Source organism: Rhamphochromis longiceps, linkage group LG5 (assembly GCF_057381845.1).
Source record: "Rhamphochromis longiceps isolate RC_006_pf linkage group LG5, R_longiceps_female_GT1.1, whole genome shotgun sequence".
Lineage (NCBI taxonomy): Eukaryota > Metazoa > Chordata > Actinopteri > Cichliformes > Cichlidae > Rhamphochromis > Rhamphochromis longiceps.
Genome location: NC_140561.1, coordinates 21,402,682 through 21,423,187, shown reverse-complemented (window position 1 = coordinate 21,423,187; position 20,506 = coordinate 21,402,682). Strand labels below are relative to the sequence as shown.

Here is a 20,506-nt window from a genome sequence, read left to right as displayed (position 1 = left end):
ATTTCTTTTCCTCCTATTTAAGTGCTGAGTGCAACTGCAGGTATTTATTTAAATTTTCACTGGAATACAGGCCGACAGAAAGGCAAACCATGTCAGCTAAATTTGAAAATACCTGTTTGGTTTGTTTGATGTATACATGGTAAACAGGTAGAAGCAACACGTGTATTTGTGGCTATCAATTATATAAACAAATATTCATACCTAACATCTTAAAATGTCTGTTTTTATAGAGAAATGGTTTAATAATATCATAACTGGTGCTTTGTTGAGGTAGAAATGAGTAGTATTGTTTCGCAATAATAACAATAAACTGTATATTAGAGATTCTATAAGATTTATAAAATTTATGCAATCATTGTAGCATCACCCTTTAGTTTTTTGTTTAGTTTTTTGTGAAGCCTTTGCCTTAGTCTTACATAGCCATACCTTTTTTTTTGTGGTGGCCAGAAAATGTTTGGAGTGTAAAGCTATTAGTTAATGCTAGCATGCTTGGTTAGCAATATGTATCCATAGACTTAAAACCATTACAAAAGGTGAATTTCAAAAAAAGAAATCTATAATTTTGTATCAGGATGTAAATATGATTGTTTGTATCATAAATGTTGTTATTTTAACATTAGTCTGTGCAGAGGGACTCACTTTTGTAACAACCCCTAAAGGTCCATTTAAGCTACTTTCACATTGGCCTAAATTTCCAGCCCCGGGTTTTTGCTGTTTTTTGGTCTTGATGCAGAGCTAGGCAAACTGGCTGCAGCACACAGCCATAATAACTAGGTGTGAGCCTGGCTGTGCCACTTAATACATATTATTATTATTAGCTTCTCTAGAGCCTGTTTCTCCAAACTTTCTCTTCCATCTCTACCTGTCTCATGATCCTCCCTACAGCACTGATGTGTTTTTTCCCCTTTGTCTGCTCTCTCCTCTTATCTCCCCAGAGGCAGGCCAAGTATTCAGAGAATAAGCTGAAATGCACAAAAGCTCGGAATGACTATTTGTTGAACCTGGCAGCAACAAATGCTGTGGTTGCAAAATATTACATCCATGACGTCTCTGATATGATTGATGTAAGTATGCACTAAGCACATGTGTTTGTTTACCTCTGTCAGCTGGGATTTCTGATGTCGATTTAACACCGTAGCACTGTCACTTTTCTCTCCATCTGTTCGCGTGTCTCATTCGCTCTTAGCTTGTAAGCTGCTTGTTTTCAAGCTGCTCTGTTGGCCCGAGTAAAGTCTACTTAGCACCTTTTTTTGGGGGGGGGGGGGGATTATTAATAACAAACCTAACACTGATATGCTACTGACTAACTGTTGACATTAAATCTAGTTTAGCAATGTTCTGTACTTCAGCGCAGAAGGACATTTTTGACTGATGATTTCAATGGGCTCCATCAGTGTTGACAGAATTATTTCTGCTCAGTCTGCTTGCTCTCCTCTTCCTCAGTCTTTTTGTGGTTCATTTGTTTTTGTTGATGCTGCTTTTGGGAGCTTTGCTGGGACAAGCACAGCATGTCCTTGTAACTGTCTGCCTCTAACTGTCGCCCAGGAAAAAAAACATGGCCCAGGACAAAGACACATACACACAGAGGCACATTTTCTTCTGGTATCTGTGGGCTTTTCTTTCATGAATCATAATGTAGAACACAGGCTTTCTGAAGCTTAAGCAGCTGCACTTTACTTATTACAAATGAAAACTTAATTTTCACTGATAAAAAACCCATCTCTCCTCATCTGCAGTATGCGAAATGTGATTTCTGTGGTTGTTTTTGACAATTCAAGCTAAAAGTTATTCACATTGTTAATCAAAACCCTTGCTGGACAGTCTCACTATCTTTATTTAAAAGGATGACTTTGTTTAACAAACCACTGTTGGTTGGAAGTCAGTGAAAGTCAGCTGGTGAAAGCAGAGGCTCTGTTTATGCAGGCATGAATACAATTAATGTGGCTGGCACAAGCCTCTCAACCTCGGGTGACCTGCTACCCATTATGGCTCAGAAAGCAGATGAAGAAGCTTTTAATCACCATTTTTGACCAACAACATTTGAAATATATGAAAAATAAATATATAATATATAAATTCTAAATCTGAAGGTCACATTGTGTTTTCCTCGTGTCTCTGAGCTCCTGGCCTGTTTGTTACATTTTTGCCTGAGGCCAGCTCACCATACGGAGCTACATTAGCCACGGTGATGGATGCACATTTTCCTGGACGGTTGTGATAAGACATGATTTCAGTGGCATTTCTGTAATATTACACACATGACTTGTGGCTTAACCTTTGTTGGGCTATATGCAGCTCAATGGTGGTACTTTGGCATGCTGGGAACCCGATTTGTGGCTGTGGCTGCCTTTTTGCTGGGCAGCTCTTGCGTACTCAGTGTCTAGAAAATGAAAAGTCCATGTCATCCTTAATCCTGCTGGGCTAAAAGGAGTGGGATCATGAGCTCCACTGGTTTGTCTGCTGCAATCAAGTGAGAGGAAAAAAGGCTTAGTTTGTCATATGAGAGTCACAGCCCACCACATAAGAAACTTTGTACTCTTCCTATGATTATAGTGCGGTGCAACTGGGAGTTAATAGTACTTGTAGCATTTAGATTTTATATGGATGTAAGGATATGAGTGAATGTGTTCTCACTCTGTTTGCTTAGTTAAAAAGAAGCTAATTCACTCCCTCGAGTGTTTGGTCTACTGAGCCAGTTTGACTGAGTGGTGCAATGAAGCACACAAACTGAAGAGACTACTTCCTCAGTACTAAAGAGTGCTAAAGAGCGTCTACTTAGTGATTTACAGAGCTGTCAGTTGCCTCAAGCTCCCTCTAAACCTCTGCTCTACTATTCTCTTCTTAATTAGGTTACTTCTTACAGCTCTGTGTGATAAGGCTCTTTAATTATCCCTGATGTCCTACTGTGCTAGCTGCTGTAATTCTATGAACTGTACTTTTTTTTTTTATTGTATCAGGTTATAATTTGGAATTTAGTCCATTAAATAAATAACTGAAAAAATACTGAATATAATTAGACTTGAATGTTTCACTTTTACATTCTTATTCTTTCACATATATTGGCGTATTAATTTATAGCACAATTAAATAGTATATCATGGTCAGTATATCATGGCATTGCTGTTGCCTGTGATTGTTAGCAGACTTTTAACTACATCCAATTTCAGACGGGAACTTTTCACTTAGCATTACTGTGAAAACTCAGTTGTAGTTACAGACCACATGCAGTGGTTCCTTTTTTCCACTAATTTTTTGTTTTTACCATTTTGCTAACAACTACAGTTTATTTCTAAGTTATTAATCTAGTATTGTGTCTCTGCAGTGCTGTGACTTGGGCTACCATGCTAGCTTGGCACGCACCCTAAGGACCTATTTGTCTGCGGAGTACAACTTGGAGACATCACGCCACGAGGGACTGGACATCCTGGAGAATGCAGTGGACAACTTGGACTCCCGCAGTGACAAGCACAAGATCATGGATATGCATAACCAGGTGTTCTGTCCTCCAATGCGCTTTGAATACCTGCCACACATGGGAGATGAGGTGAGATGCTAGAAAATATTGCAGTTTAATTATTATTATTTTTATTCCTTTCTAACCTGTTTTTTCTCCACCCTCAGGTGTGCCAAGTGAGCGCCCAGCAGCCGGTTCAGACCGAACTTCTGATGCGCTACCATCAACTGCAGTCTCGCTTAGCAACACTAAAAATTGAAAATGAGGAGGTGAGGGCCTATGAGCTGTGTCTGTCCAGCACCAGTAGCCCTCTCCTCCCCCTCTTAAACAAAAAGCCCTCTCTCATTTTCCCCAAGGCCATCATACCATCGGAGCAGGATGGCCACATCACCATCTGTTCTCATTGCAATTACTCTCCGATGACCCCTCTCTCTGCAGGGGCTGGGAATATATTTAGATTGTCACACTGCCAATGTTGTGTTTTCTATGAAGTTATATATGATGAAAAGATGAAAAGAGACCTTTCTCATTAAGAAACGCCGACAGAAAGGTGGAAATGGAAGCGATAATAACCAGGGACTGTTTAAATTGCAAGCGCCAACAGCTCTGTTTCTTCCCTGTCTCCCAGTGAATTGTGTTCTGGAAGATAATGAATTCCATTAGGGGAAATGGGCTTTATCAATCTCAATTCTAAACAAAAAGCCTCTCTCAATAATTTCATGAACAGTTTGTATCTGTGCCAGACACTCCTCATTTTCATGACTAGGCCTGATGTATGCTTGACCTGTAGCCTGCTCTCAACTCATATTCTGATGCAAAACAAAATACATGGGCAGCACAGGTTACGATGTAATGCTTTATGGGTGACCCTGCTATCTCTCCAGGTGAGGAAGACTTTGGATGCCACCATGCAAACACTGCAGGACATGCTGACAGTGGAGGACTTTGACGTGTCAGATGCCTTTCAACACAGCCGTTCCACTGAATCCATCAAATCTGTGGCCTCTGAGACGTACATGAGCAAGCTCAATATAGCCAAGAGGAGAGCGAATCAGCAGGAGACAGAAATGTTCTACTTTTCAGTGAGTTCATCTCTCGGTCCAAAGTCATGGCCTCTGAGCACCTTTTCAAAATAAAGCCATCAGTTATCAGCTGAGCAGAGGAAAAAGCATTTAAGCTGATTTCAATGGTACTGAAATGTTTCTTCACATCTCCATCTAGAAATTCAAAGAGTACCTGAATGGTAGTAACCTCATCATTAAGCTGCAGGCCAAGCATGACTTGCTGAAGCAGACACTGGGGGAAGGTAAGAATCCCTTTCTCTTGATTTCTCTTTGGCGTCTGGTAATGGCATGTGCATGAACTAGTGTTTTGCTGAGTAATGACCCACAGAAAACTGTTGATTTCGGGGTTATAGTGGTGCAGCTATCAGGAAGCGAGGTATCAGAGTCCACAAAGACACCAGACACTTTTTTTTAAAGATAGCAGAGGGAGTAAGAGCTGATATTCAGATAGAAAAGTACCACCCGAAAGAGCAGACCATATCCACTTTGAGGTATTCATTCCACCTTCTATTTATCTCCAGTGGTTAAAATATTATCCAGTTAGTCTCTGTATGGTGTAGCCGCAGGGGGGGTTTCTATTTCCAGGCTGCAAGAGAGAGGTTTTCTTGGCTCCCCCTCTTCCCCAAGGGTCCCCTTGTCACCTCGGCTGTGAACAGTTTATGCCCAATCAATCAGCAGGACCAAACTGAGGCCCATATCTGCAGCTGCTCCTGCACCAGGGGTTCAACTAATAGGAAAGGACACAAGGTGCAGCCAGCTGAGGCCTTGAGTCGTCCATGCATAGATTTTCACACTTATATTCAGGTTATATTCATTATTTAAGCATTTATTATATTTTCAGGACCTGAGATTGTTCCTGTGATTACATTCAAGTCATGTGGCAAGCAATCATCTGCACACTCTTATACCCATAAACAATCACATTATCATTCAATGTCCGTGGTGTCGCAGCTGAGAGAATGTATGAGCAGAGCATATGGCGCCTCCAGGTACCACCCATGTTTAATTATTCAGGTGATCAATCAGGGCCGAGTCGTGCTCATTAGCTCGTTGCTTCACACCCAAGACTTGCGCGTTTGTGTATGTTTGTGTATGTTTGTGTACGCGCGCTTGCGTGGGAGCATGACAGAGGGGAACGAGATGAGACCGGTGAGTGCCACATGGCGTTTACATCTTGCTGCATGTATTAATAAAAACATAATGTCAAGTGTTGGCACTAGACAAGATTGTGCTGGGGCATCTGCCAGCCCTTCTTTTCCAGATAAAGACTCACCAATTTCCTTATTCTGTAAAATATGATTTGTTCTTGTCACTTTTTTTTTATTTTTTAGAATAGATATGTCACAGAGGAATCAAAAATCAATTTAGAGTTTCTCGCTCATGCTTGAATGAGGAATGCTTGCTCTGTAATTCCAAGGTTGCTCAAAGGTAGCGAGGTCTATCACTCAGTGGAATGATTTCATACCAGGCTAACTGTTGGTTCCTCACTTTAATGCTCCAAAGACCTGCTAGCAATGAGTTAGCCTTCACTCTTTCTTCCTTTGTTAGTCAGAGTAAATATAGAATAAATAAATAATGCTCTCATTGATGCCATTGTTATCCTTCTCTTTTTAAATAATTCTTTACATGATATCTCCTGTTCTTAGGTTTATCAGAATGCAAGGATAAGCATACGCATGTGTGGTTAAAAACCTATAACAAAAGGCTCAGTGAGCCAGCAAAGACATTGTTCAGTCTCAATACTGAAGGACCCCTCCCTACCCACCATACAAACACTGCAGCTGCCACCCTCATTTCTCTGCTCTGTAACCCTTTAGGGCCCTCTGGTTCCCCTGAGGCTTTAGCTACGACTGCTCAGGAGCTTTTTCAGTGAATGGTGTTAGCACCATTTTATTCACCCAGCCCTCAATGGCGATGTTGTTTGTCATGAATCCCTTTAGTGAGGCTGGACACTGACTGGAGTCTGTATAATGTGTACCAGAAAGAAACCAGTATATAACATCTCCCTCGTGTGTGCGTGCGTGTGTGTGTGTGTGTGTGCGTGTGTGTGTGTGTGTGTGTGTGTGTGTGTGTGTGTGTGTGTGTGTGTGTGTGTGTGTGTGTGTGTGTGTGTGTGTGTGTGTGTGTGTCTTTTTCCTTCGCAGGGGAAAGAGCTGAGTGCGGAACAACAAGGTAAGCTTGCACTTGAAGCGAGCTGCTTCTAATCTCTGACTCTCTGCCACAAAACACCTGCTTATTCCACTCTTTTCAGAATTCAAGATATTTAATTCATCTTTAGAAAAGAAAGGAAAAGAAAATGTTTTTAAAGAATTCCTACCGGAAAAATAAATGACATGTTTGCGTGTATTATGTAGTCATGAAAGTATTTAACATTTGCAAAAAAGGTACAAGTTGCTTTTTTTAAAACATATTGTTTATTGTTATAAATATTAAAAGGATATTTCTTTGCATCTTGCTGAACTTACCCAAAAGGTTGTTTCCATCTTTCTGTGGGTATATTGTGGCCATATATGATTTTGTTATGTATGTGAATGGATATAACAGATTTTGCATTTTGATGATTTTTTTAATGACAGATGAGAAATTTAAGGAAAATCCAATATCTAAACAGCCACTCAGTAACTCCAACAGAGAGAATACCACTCTGCTAAAACATATTCCCTCATTTTGTGCTTTGAAGAGGATGCATTGGTGTTAAGGTTTTGCATACTGTGAAGCTCGCTTTTGTACTTTTACACTCATCACACTTCTGTGACCCCTCGTGCCCCATGAATGGGGCACTTTAATATCGGAAGAGACCATCAGGACAAAAACAGCTTTGTGCTGATTTGCAGTGATCCTTCCCTACAAGAGGAAAAGATCCCTCACCACTTCGGGGAATTGAGGCCTCAGGATTTTCCTTTAGTTTGTCCTAGTATGTTCTTAAATAAAATGACATCAAAAACAATTTGTGTCATTTTCATTAGTGTTCACATAATATTAAAGATGATGCAAAAGGCATTCAGTTGGTTGTATAATCACATGTCACATTTGGTTTTCTAGGTCTGTATTTTTATTAACTATAAACTGTGGAAACTTAATTACTTCTCTCTTACTTGCACTTAAGCATTTAAAAAAAATTATACTCCAGTCTTGGTCTTCCAAATCCACTGTTAGCAATGAAATGGAAATTGCATTCAAGCCCTTTTTTTACTCTACCGCTTGGTTTGTATTACCACAAACAAACAGATGATAAAGCTCTGTTTTAGAGCCAGATTTTTAATACCTGCTTTTGAACCATATTTTTTCTATAGTTTCACACAATGTGGTCTTTTGTTTTGTTTGTTTTTCTCCTTTTGTCCGTCATTTCCAGGCCCCCCACCCTTCCCCCTAAACCACAGAAAATGCGGAAGCCTAGGCCACGCTCCGTGTATAACCATAAGCTGTTTAACGGCAATATGGAGGCATTCATCAAGGTACCCTCTGGTGGTGGTGTATGACCGAGCGGTCCCTGTGGAGCAGGAGGGAAAGGCAGCTAGAGCCTTCGCTCTCGTTCTCTTCCTCTTTAGCCTTCTGTTCCTCCCTCTTCCAGCTGCCCTTGATCATGATATAACGCCTCTGTTTAACCTCTAATCCGTTTCCTTCCTTCCACGGTTCTGCTGGTGCAGACAGACAGAGCGTCAGTCAGCTGTCTCTTTATTTCCTTCCAGAACAATTTACCATCTCTGGCTTTTTTTCTTTCTTTCTTTTTTTTTGTTGGACTGAGGCAGGAGTCAGCAGTATGTCTGCTTTGTCCCTCACTGCACCCAATCCTTACTGCATTTCTAAGGCTGTGTTATGACCAGTCCCTGTAATTTGCTTTTAACTTGCAAAGGACTCAGTTGAGCTTTTCTAACCTTTTTGTTGACCCTTCTTCCTCTTCTTCTTCTGTGCTTTGCTGCTTTCTGTCCCAGAGGAAGAAGGAATGCCCGCGCCCGCATTCAGGTACTGCCATAGTGAGGGAACATGACAAACTAAAACTTCCGAACTAATAGTAGCCATTCATTTGCTGCTGCTTCTGCTCTACCTGCATGCTATAAGTCTTCACAACTGTTTGTGCAGTTTTTGGTATTAGACTACTTCTGTCTTGTCATGTTTTGCTTTTTTGTTATTATACTATGTGATAGATAGATAGATAGATAGATAGATAGATAGATAGATAGATAGATAGATAGATAGATAGATAGATAGATATCACTTATTAGATCCGTATAAAAGCAAAAATTCATAATGTATTTATTTCTTTTCTTTTCAGGATTCAGGTCAACCAATTCCACTTGTTGTTGAAAGCTGTATCAGATACATCAATCTATATGGTAAGTCTTTCATCAAGCCCTTCTGCGTGATGGGGCAAAAATAACGAGAGTGAACTGTAAAGTAAAGTCCTTTGAAAACTTCTTTAGACTTACAAGAAGAGACATCAGCAGTCTATTTTCACAAATAGATGCTGGTAGAAGCTTGCTCTGCTCGCCACCGCAGCACTCAGCTGCTTACCAGTGATTTCGCAGGCTCATAACAATAGGTCACACACTGAGAGTTTTGAAAGTCCCATTGGTCTTTGTTTAGTAAGTTCAGCCAACTCACCCCCACCGCCCATAACTCCTCCCTGTCTACCTTTCACATCTGTCTTCAGCTCGTTGGTTTAGCCTGCAGGCCTTTCCCCTGGATCTGGACCTAATGAAACTACAGAAAACTGATTAGAACCCTCTAACTGGAACCATATGGTGCAGACTCACTGAGGGGCCCTCTGCTGGAAAAATATGCATCTCCCTTTATGACTAGATTACATTTCCTGCTCTGTGTTATGTGTTTCCAGTGGGCTTTCAAAGAAGCTGGCAGTGGTTTTGGAGATAATGGCAGCTAGCGTAACTCTAATTCATTAAATTCTGGGTTGTATTTCTTTCAGGTTTGCAGCAGCAAGGCATATTTCGTGTGCCAGGATCGCAGGTGGAGGTCAATGATATTAAAAACTCATTTGAGAGAGGTTAGTCAATATTTCAACATGATCTGTGGGATGAACTACCTTGATACGTTTTTCAGTTCAACAAATGCTGCCGCTGAAAGCACTCGTGTGTTTCTTAATTAGGTGAGGATCCCTTGATTGATGATCAGAATGAGCATGATATAAACTCAGTGGCAGGCGTCCTGAAGCTGTACTTCAGAGGACTCGAGAACCCGCTCTTCCCAAAGGAGCGTTTCCTGGATTTCATCTCTACTATCAGTGAGTTAACAGACCTTGCTTCAAGCGTTTTTCACTCACCTTCACAGAAAAGAGAAAACACAGTGATAGGTAGATGTTTAGCTTTATTGGACTAGAGAAAGTCATGCCGTGCTGCACGTGGAAGCAGTCTAACAGTAACACCAGTGCTTTCTGCTTTGGGGTGCAGGCCACATAACTGTGCCACGTGCAAGTTCACCACAGGATAATTTCTCCACTGTTTCAAATAATGTGATCACTCACTGTGGCTTTGGGCTGGTGAAATGCATGAGGCGGCATATTAAATTGTCAAAAACCATTTTCAGAATCTCCACCACTTTTTGCCTTGGCACTGTAGCTGCAGTTTGTGTCTCTCTTTTTTTTCAGTGCAGCATCTTTAAACGTCTCTGTTTCTGTCTTTCAGAGCTGGAGTCTGAAGCTGAGAGAGCACACCACATCCAGCAGATTATTGTCACTCTTCCTCGGACCATCATAATCGTCATGAGATATCTTTTTGCTTTCCTTAACCAGTGAGTCACACATTTCACTGCTTTGGGTCTCCCAAAACAGTGTAAAAAGATGAGTTCGGCGGTTGCTTAAGCACCAGGATATGACACTGAATCTTACACCTTTACTAATATGAAAATTACAGAATAGGCATACAATATGGAAAAAAGTATAGACAAAACAAAAGTGTATTTAAAATAAGACATGGTATTTATTACTATATCAGTGTTTTAGAAGTTATTTATAGGTTTCCATATTGGAATAAGAAACCTTTCTTCTGATAATAGATGTTTTCTGTGCTTCTTTTACTGAATTTAGCTGATTTAATTGTCAAATTTGTTGGAGCCATATGAACTGCAATGATGCTGCTCAACCTCAGCTTAAGTACAATGTTCAAGTAGACATTTATTATGGCTTCCTCTTGATGATTTCCTTTTGATGACTCGATGACTTCGTTATTAAGAGTGGGCTGTGTGGTGTAAGTTGATTCCTTGGAGAGGTTGACTGATCAAAATGTTTTTCAAGTAAGCTGCAGTGATGACTGTACATAAGGACTGAAATCAGGTGAAGCCAGTGACGCCCTAAGAGACGTATCTGCTACTGCAAATTCTGTCAAAATAGACAAAATAGAAAGAGAAATTGAATCGTTTCTAAATGAACTGATGAATCTTAATAATCAGATTAGCACATATTTATGTTGTTTGGTTATCAATAAGGTTTTAGCTAAATAGATGTACAGTTTGCATACATAACAAAAAATTGTGACTTCTGTCCTGTGCCGTCCGTCAGTCTTTCACAGTACAGTGACGAGAACATGATGGATCCATACAATTTAGCTATCTGCTTTGGTCCAACTCTGATGCCCATCCCAGATGGCCAGGATCCTGTAGCATGTCAAGCTCATGTTAACGAAGTCATCAAGACTATAATTAGCCACAATGAAGTCATCTTTCCAAGTCAACGAGAGCTGGATGGCCCAGTCTATGAGAAGTGCATGACAGGGGGCGAAGAGTATTGGTAGGTATTGTGGTACAGTGTAATACGTATGTGATACTATAGTGTGTTCAGCTCTGTTTTGCATTGATTTTAAGGCTGAATTGTGACAGTAAATTAACAAATTCACTGTACAAACATGATTTTTTCACATTTTTTTATCTACATATTAATGTCTTTCTGGTCTGTTTTTGTTTCTCTAGTGACAGTCCACACAGTGAACCAGGAACCATTGATGAGGCTGATAATGGGACAGAACCACACACCAGCGATGAGGGTTAGTCGCTTCCTTTTTTTATTAAAGGCCTCGTAATAATTTTTCTCCCACTGACCAACAGTAACAGGCCACCACTTGAATTACTATAAAAGGCTTTAGGACCTAATACCTTTATAACTAAGAGAATACCCATCAGCCTTTTCAGCCTTTTGTTTACTGCTGTGTGCCAACATACCAAACTAAGGTGTTGAACATAAAAAATTATCCTCCTGCTGAACATCTGCATTATTGTTGTGAGAGAGAGGCTATCAAGAAGCCATTCTTAAGGAAGGAAGACGGAGAAAAAGCTGAGCTATGCCACATTACACAAGAACTGGACTAAAAATCAATGGCAAAGGGTCTTAAGGAATGATAAATCCACAAAAAAATCATTTAAAAAGAAAGACTGTCATCAGTATAGAGAGGTACAACAGTGTCTATAGCCGTATGTAAAACACGGTGGAGGCTCTGTCATGATTTGAGGCTACCTGATGGTGTTGGGGGATTATGAAAACTAGAAAGTACCATCAGATTTTGATCCACCGTGCAATACCATCTGGAAAAAGTCTGATTGGCAACAGCTTAATTTTTCAGCATGGTTATGATCCCAAACACACTGCCAATGCAGTACAAACCTATCTGGATAGAAAAACACCAGTGGAACGCCATCAGTCACAGATTGGCCTCCCCAGAGCCTGGACCTTCACATTATTGAAGCATTGTGGGATCATCATGACAGAGAACAGAACAAAAGACAGCCAAAATCCAAAGAAGAGCTTTGTATGTCCATCAAGAACCCCGGAGAACTATTCCTGAAAATTACCTAAAGAGAATTTACAATAAGAGAGTTCAGGCTGTGCTGAAGAGTAAAGGTGGTCAAATCAAATATTGACCTTTAAGCTCTGTTCTTGCTTTATACACTATATCTCCATGCATGTTTGCATTTTTCAATAAATCGCTGCACCTTTTTTCCATTTTTGTAGCAAAGCAAAGAAATAAGGGCCAGTGAAGACTTGCAAACCGCTGTAAGCAGTCAGGCTACCTCTATGCCTATACAGCGTATAAACCTACCTATAAATGGCAGAGCTGTTATTTTCATTTAGCTCTGATGTTAGTGGCCATCTGAACTGTGGTCTTGTGTCTGTAGTTAAATTCAGAACTTCAGCATAACGTTATCATTCTCTCACATTGTGGTAGATGGTAGTTTTAGACTTGTTGTGGTTAACTATTATTCTATTGCTCCAGAGACAACTATTTTTAAAAACAGATATACTGGTCGTTTGCTAAGCAATTCACATTTTAAACATGTGTATAACAAGGATTTCACACAAGACATATAAGGATATATATGTGGGATTTTAGAATTGTTTGTGGATCAGAAAGTCTTAAATATAGCCTGACCTTTTTTATTAGTGCTTTTGACTGAGAGGTGAGCGAGGCTTGAGCTGCAGCGGCTTCTGATCACAACAGCTTAAGTGATGTTTGAAGCTGAAGGCAAGTTGAGTAAAGAGTATTGGCATGCAGCACTGCCTCTTTGATCTATTTGTGTGTGCGTATGTGTGTGTCTGGCCACCCCACCCCCTGCTCTCATGCTTGTTCTTTGTTCAGCATTAGTCAGCAACTCTCCTGAGACTTTCTCCTTTGTGTAGTATTTCCCACTCTTAGCTTTGAATCCATAATCAGGGCAGGCACGTAAGCCAAAACGCAGGTAAAACAGAGAATCATATCTCCTCTCGGTGACAACAACTATCTGTGACATTCATCTGTGTTGTTGGCTCTTTTGGTGCTTTTCTTACTTGGTAAGACCAAAGGCTGGTTTCCTGATGCAAGTTATTCTCCTGCTGGCCTTAGTATTGGGAGTGAAGTGCTGTGTTTTTGCAGTTTGTCTCCTGTGGCAATGCATCAGGTTTAATTTAAGAAATTAAAATATAGTTCTTACACGCGCTGCAATGACAGTGTCCTTATAGTTGAAATAAAACATGAACAAAGCTGCTTTTCAACTTTGTCTTGTGCTCTCTTCTGTAACACTCAGACACACCTCTAATGGGTTTTCAAAATAAAAGTACACTTGCAGGTTTTCTGGCTCATAGATGATTCCTGTTCAACACACAGGGAACTCTGACTGACCCTACTGGCCTTTTGAAATCCACCTTTCAAATCAAATCAAACTCTCCAGTTCAATTACTATTGAAGCAACCAAGAAATGTTAGAAAACATAATATGTGCTTCAGTTTGTATTTTTACAGCCCACATACACAAGTAATAAAGTTGATATAAAGGAAACGTGCCTGTTTGAGGGATTTGCCACAGAAAAAAGAGCTATGAGATACAGCTTACACAGTGCTGTCTGTCTCGTGGTATGACTAATCATGCTGTGTCCACTTTGATTCGTTTTTTCATGCTTACTTTCTTGTTTGTTTCTTTCAGAAGTGGAACAGATTGAGGCCATTGCCAAATTTGACTATGTGGGACGCAGTCCCAGGGAGCTGTCCTTCAAGAAGGGAGCCTCCCTGCTTCTGTATCACAGAGCATCTGAAGACTGGTGGGAAGGCCGTCACAATGGCGTGGATGGCCTCATCCCTCATCAGTACATCGTAGTGCAAGACCTGTACGTGCCAACAGACTGAGCTTTAGTAGTTCTTTATCTTGTGTTAAGTACTGTAAGCCCTTTGTATTTGTTGTAGTCTGCATCCATAGCTTATTCTTAGTGCACCTGAATCTGCTCTTTCAGAGATGATGCGTTCTCAGATAACCTCAGCCAGAAAGCAGATAGTGAAGCCAGCAGTGGACCGTTGCTGGAAGATAAGGGTTCATCCAAAAACGATGTCCCATCACCATGCGAGCAATCACCGGATTACAACTTTGGAGGAGTCATGGGGAGGTACATTTAAAAATAAACACCTTTCATTTTTCAAGTGTTTGTAATGTTGAGACATTTTCTTGACAGTTGATATGATCTGATCCATGTCTGCAGGGTCAGGTTGCGATCTGATGGAGCAGCAATCCCACGTCGCCGAACAGACACCCAGAGCCCAACAAGAGTGCCTGACACTCCACCACGGGCTGCAGCCTGTCCTAGCAGCCCTCACAAGGTATCCATCAGCAAAGGCCGCATGGAGAGCCCAGAAAAAAGGCGCCTTGGTACCTTTGGCAGTGCAGGAAGCATAAACTATCCAGATAGGAAGGGCTATCCTGAGGGCCACCCACTAAGGCCAGTGCCAGGGACCACTCGCCACAGCAGCCTGGGGGACCACAAATCACTAGACACTGAGGCTCTGGCAGAGGTAAGACTAAAATAAACAGTTTTAAATTTTAATTCACAGAGTATGTCTCTTGTCTCAAACATTAATAGGGTACAAGTGAGAACAGTTGACAGGGAAGCTTGTCTGAGAGCAGGAGATGTGACTGTATAGAGTATAAAACATGGACGTAACTACCTGGTTAGAAAAAATGAAGCCAATGCCAAAGTGCATTAAACCTGTGTCTGTCTGACAGCCACCAGATGGCGATAGCTTAGATTGCAAAAAGACGTTTGCTATTATAGAAGTCTACAAGAAAAAGGCTTTCTGTCCTAACCTATGTGAACACTTTTCTTCTGAATTTACGAGTTCAGTCACTCACTTTGGCTCATGTTGGGAAAAAAATCTTCATTATGCCATCTTTCCAAATGGAGGATTATTTGTGGTATGAAACCACAAGCTCATTGGCTAAGGAGTTGTTAATCACAAGTTGTTAGCCAACTAGCATGCGGTTTCACAGTCAGACCCACTAATCCTCATCATATCTAGTTTTTGCTAGCAAGATGGCGACGGCGGAAAAGCTTGATACTTCCTGATAGGTACTGATACTTCACAATGGATGACATCACTGTAGCCAACATCCATGTTTGATATTGTTGCACTCAGGTAGACCTGTATCTCTGAAACCGAAGCTAGAGCACACTGCTGGCCTTGATCCAGGTTCTCTTCATTTGCTAACCAGTGCATAAATAAGCTTGCTTTAGAATTCAGGAAGGGTCAGTTTTTCAAAGGGTTTGGAATAACTAATAAAGTTAGGATTAGTATTAGGGTCTATGGGCAAATGTACAGATGTGCTGATGTATATACATGTACCAATATACAGATGATCTGTATTGCTATACAGAGGGGCAGATATACAGATGTACTGTGAACAAATATACAGATGTGCTACGTATATACAACACAGCTAATTTGCAAAATCCGAAGAGATGCTGGGCCTCGCATGATGCACGCGCCACCATCTTGAGTTTTTTTTCTACCCAGTATGAATATAAACAGGACAATAACAGTGGTATGTTTAAGCCATTTTATGGAAATATAAATATATTCGACATGATAACTAAGCTCTTTGTAAACCGTGTTAAACAAAACTTTTTTAGGTAACGCAGTGGAGTCCTGGCTTTTATTTCTGATTTCTCTGCTTTTTTCGTTTCTTCAGGACATAGAGAAGACTATGAATACGGCACTTCATGAGCTGCGGGAGCTGGAGCGCCAAAACACCGTTAAACAGGCTCCCGATGTTGTCTTGGACACACTGGAGCCAATGAAGAATCCGGTTAGCTCAGAGCCCGGGAGTCCACTGCACACCATTATGATCCGTGATCCAGATGCTGCCATGCGGCGCAGTAGCAGCTCAACATCTGAGATGATGACCACCTTTAAACCGGCTCTCTCTGCCCGGCTGGCTGGAGCACAGTTACGCCCCCCGCCCATGAGACCAGTCCGACCTCCTCCAACGCAGCACCGCTCAAGCAGCTCCAGCTCTTCAGGGGTCGGCAGTCCAGCTGTGACTCCCACTGAGAAGATGTTTCCGAGTAACAATGCATCTGCGGGTTCCAATGTGAATATTTCCGGTGATGGCGGAGATAAGTCTGGTACCATGTAGCAAAGGTGGAAGCTTGTAGGCAAGAGGCCTGTGAAGCTTTCCAAGTGGGAGAAAAGCTTATGGAAACAGATGTTGATGTGTGCAAACCAGATACGGATATACTCCTGTCTGTTTTTTGCTTGACTTAATTCGTATATAAAGGATGCCACTAAAGCTTCTAAAGTATGTTACCATGGTAATAAAGCAGTGGCAGAAGCTGTAGAGGTGTGATAAAGCTCAGCTCTCTTTGAAACTTGATTTAACTAGACTAAATGTGTATAGGAATACGTGTATTTCAGTTATACCTCAGTTTTAACAAAAGTCTGTGGCCATGTTCTTGTTTCAGAGATGCAATGAATGCAAGTAAAGCAATACTTGTGTGAAATTTGGTTTTCTGCCCATCACATATCCAGTCCAGCCAATCTTTCAGTCCCTCCTCTTATGTGAAAATGCCTCACGTCGGCAGTTGTTCAGGCGTAAAAATATGTCCGTTTGTCCATTTTGGGCAAAGGCCTTATGGCTGTAAATACAAAGTTACTTGAAATAAACATCCTTTCTGTTTGTATTATAATACATTGGATCTTCAGCAACATAACAGTGAAATTTATTCCTGCATGCACAGATTGGGGAAAATAAGGGAAAGTTGCATCACTGAAAGGAGACTTGCAATGAAATGATCTGTGAACAAGCTTGCTAATTCTAAGAAATCCATATGACTTTAAACTCTGATCCACAAGAATGAAAAACTAAAATCAGGATTCAGATGCCCACATATTAAAAAAAAATAATGCCTTGCCACCATACATTGACTTTTCGTGTGGGTTTCGCTGCAAAAGATGGAGCATCTTGGCATGAAGATGATCTGTGAAGTCTTAGAAATTACTAATCAGTACTAGAGTAAAATAAGTCAGCCTCTACCATCACGCATGGTTGAACAGCGGACAGACGTAACACGGCTGTTTCCATATTTTATTTTGTTTTTCTAGTTGCTGTGTATGGAATGCAGAAGAATAATGCACCAACTAATGTAGGAATCCTGTGGTAAACTTGTACATAATATATAGCTAGTAATTTGTAAGTGTTATTTGTGTACAGGTTAATATGAAATGTCGTAAAGGGTTGATATGAATGGCACTTGTAAGGATTCTGAACCACCTTTTTATCATTTCCGGTAAAGTTCAAACATTTTGACTGAAAAAAAAGAAAAGAAAACAAAGAGTTCAGATCATCATTCACCATAGTACTGTTCAAATGGTACTCATGTGAACTATAGACCACTAATTGCTGCTGGAAACAACACAAAGTATGTTTTTGACATATCTTTCAGTCTCTTCTCAGTTCGCAAAAGGTTTTCAGGTTCAAGTCATATTTGGGTGATTTTTAGTATTATGAAAGAAACAGTGAAACTTCTGATGGTTCCTCTTTCACACTGAAAATGCTGTGCTCACCCAGAAAAGCTGGAGAACTAGATGTGTTAACGTGCAGTCATCAGAACGGCCTCCTTCTTTCTGCCTTTTACATGATAGATTGTCTATGGTTACCGATACACTCAGATTGTAGACTCGTACTCTTAGTTGGAAGAAATCTAAAGAAGAACATTTAAGTATTTATATCTACTGTACCTCTTGTCATCCTGACAGCTGTAATCTAAAGACCCTGTAATCCGCATCCCAAAGAGCCTGCTCTGTTCTGCATGTCTTGCGCTGTAATGTGGGACTCGACGGTATGTGGTGCCTTGGCTTGGTGAAACGCACAACTTAATTAAAAATTGGACTAAGTAACTGCCCTTAGTATTTACGTGGGTTGAGAGTGATGAATTAAGATACTCATAACTGTTGCTAGATCAGAAGTGAACAAGAACTAACAACGCCTGATTGAACAAAAGCAAAATAACAAAAATGCATCGAATCTAACAAAAATTATTCGCATGGAAATCACAGTTTCCCTGTCAAATACAGACACCTGATGTAAAATGAAAATACTCGCTTGTTGTTGGTGTATTGTTTGCTTTTCGACTATCAAATTATTTACCTATATACAAAAGTACAGGGTGGAAGGATTAGTAAGAACAGAGAGCTAGTACAGCCAGAATAAAGTTGATATAGCATTTAAACGTACACAGTGCTGTCACCCCCTCTGCTGGTTCCTGCTGGTATTGCATAAGCAAGCGGAGGCTATTGCTCTCGATGGGCATTATGATCCAGAATCATCGCAATGGTTTAATGAATCCTTCTAGTTTTAACATCTTATTAACCTGGTTATTAGTTTTGCACCAGTTGATCTACAGTATATGAAGTTAATGTTACAAAACGCTTCTGTTATTAAAATATGAAGAAAGCACACAATTCAATTTAAAAGGGGGGAAATAAATTACATTTAGGTAGATTATTATTTTTTGTTTTGTTTTTATTTATAGAATATAAGTGGAGCAGAAGATTTGAGTGCCTTTTGTGCACAACATCAATTTTTATTGGACTTTTACTTTTTTACTTTTTTAACTGTGATATGTGGTTAGTTGTCATGTTTATTATAAACTGATGTTGCCTTCTTTTAATCTTTATTTTCTCTTGCTACTCAGTAGTCAGGCCAACATAAGTGTTATATTGTGTATAAAATCATTGAACTGCTCGTCTGTGCTTGGGTGAGACCTGAAGATCAGGAGCTATAAGAACTACTGTATACGTAATTTACTGGCAGAGCTCGGTAGAATCATCTCCTTTACTTTTTGGGGGTTTCCCTGTGAACTGCCTGTGCTGTGGTTGAGCCTTTAATTCTTGCCATTTTGCTCCTTCCCTTTCAAAAAAACATCGCTGCCAGATGGACTCATATGGACCCTCTACATGAGAGGTTATAAAGGCACTTGGTGCACTCTCATCAGTCCCTACATGTGATGTTACAGTGCCATTTTCTTTTCTGGAATGTGTGCTTAAATGGGTTACACTGATAGTCTGGTGACAAGAGAAGACAGCAAGCTATTAATCAAGAAGAAAATCCCAGTATGAGAACAGAATATGGCCTCATCGGAGGACCGGAGTGTGAGTTGCTGTCACGCTGTTTACTTTCTCTTTAATTGTTTGTCTGGTGATGCTGTTTGTTGGTGAGTGTCTGGTGGGTTGAAACCTGTGATGTAACGTACATCATGCCACTGACTGGATGTTGAAAACTCCTGCATCCAAATAAAAACCATTATTGCTCTGTCATCCAGACTTTCTGAGTCACTGGTTTTGATGCTTGAAAAGAAAAACAAAACAAAACAAAGAACGTAATCAGAGAGATGTTTGTCTTCTGTCTTGAAATAGCCATACATCTTTAATGGGAAACCTTGTCAAGGCTAAACATTACTGTAAGTGTAATATTGAGGTACATACAACTTCTCAAAAAAACTCAGAAAATATGATCTAGTGTTACACATTAAACTATTCAGCAATTTAAAAAAAAAAAAAAACGACCTCCAGCTTGAAGTTTCTATTCAATTCGGAGCCACAATGTTACAGTATGCATAAACCATGGGTTTTTTTTCGGCACACCTGTTTAAGTTTACAGCACAGATGTCTAATCAGCCAATCACATGGCAGCAAATCAGTGCATTTAAACATATAGAGTCCAGATGACCTGCTGAAGTTCAAACTGAGCATCAGAATAGGGGAGAAAGCAGATTTGAACACGGTGTGGTTGTTGGTGCTAGATGAGCTGGTCTGAGTAAGTAGGAAACTGATGATCTGCTGGGATTTTCCCACACAACCATCTATAGGGTTTACAGAGAATGTGCCGAAAAGGAGAAAATATCCAGTAAGCATCACTTCACCTGATAAAAAAATGTCTTGTTGATGTCAGATGGCATCAACTCTGTAATGCTATCATGTCAATATGAACCAAAATCTTTGAGAAAAGTTTCTAGGACCTCGTTAAATGTGCACCACAAATAATAAAAGCAGATCTGAAGGAGAACAGGGGTCCTACCCTGTCATAACAGGATATAACTAATGATGTGGCACTGAGTATATAATGGACAGCATGGAACTGTACTACGGCATGTTAAAGTAAAATCATTATGTTTAGAGACACTGCTTAGGTATTTTTATCAAGTACAATTTTGATTGCCGTGTGTGCACAGTGAAGAATGTTTTATTGCT

General features: G+C 40.4%; 1 protein-coding gene across 2 annotated transcripts in view; it reads left to right on the top strand.

Annotated features, from left to right (window-relative positions):
- srgap3 (SLIT-ROBO Rho GTPase activating protein 3) overlaps positions 1-19,569 on the top strand; it is a 57,811-nt gene extending 38,242 nt beyond the window's left edge. The window contains exons 6-22 of one of the 2 annotated variants that reach the window (XM_085406560.1): positions 936-1,064; positions 3,323-3,544; positions 3,622-3,723; positions 4,339-4,536; positions 4,676-4,760; positions 6,663-6,690; positions 8,451-8,481; positions 8,792-8,852; positions 9,443-9,520; positions 9,623-9,757; positions 10,158-10,263; positions 11,030-11,257; positions 11,437-11,510; positions 13,917-14,097; positions 14,221-14,370; positions 14,464-14,773; positions 15,948-19,569. In XM_085406560.1, coding sequence (XP_085262686.1) covers positions 936-1,064; positions 3,323-3,544; positions 3,622-3,723; positions 4,339-4,536; positions 4,676-4,760; positions 6,663-6,690; positions 8,451-8,481; positions 8,792-8,852; positions 9,443-9,520; positions 9,623-9,757; positions 10,158-10,263; positions 11,030-11,257; positions 11,437-11,510; positions 13,917-14,097; positions 14,221-14,370; positions 14,464-14,773; positions 15,948-16,394 — 2,565 coding nt within the window. In that variant the 3' untranslated portion in view covers positions 16,395-19,569. Of the gene's footprint in view, positions 1-935; positions 1,065-3,322; positions 3,545-3,621; positions 3,724-4,338; positions 4,537-4,675; positions 4,761-6,662; positions 6,691-7,870; positions 7,974-8,450; positions 8,482-8,791; positions 8,853-9,442; positions 9,521-9,622; positions 9,758-10,157; positions 10,264-11,029; positions 11,258-11,436; positions 11,511-13,916; positions 14,098-14,220; positions 14,371-14,463; positions 14,774-15,947 lie in introns of both variants that reach the window. The other variant, XM_085406559.1, reaches the window with a different exon arrangement.
- The last annotated feature ends 937 nt before the right edge of the window (positions 19,570-20,506 follow it).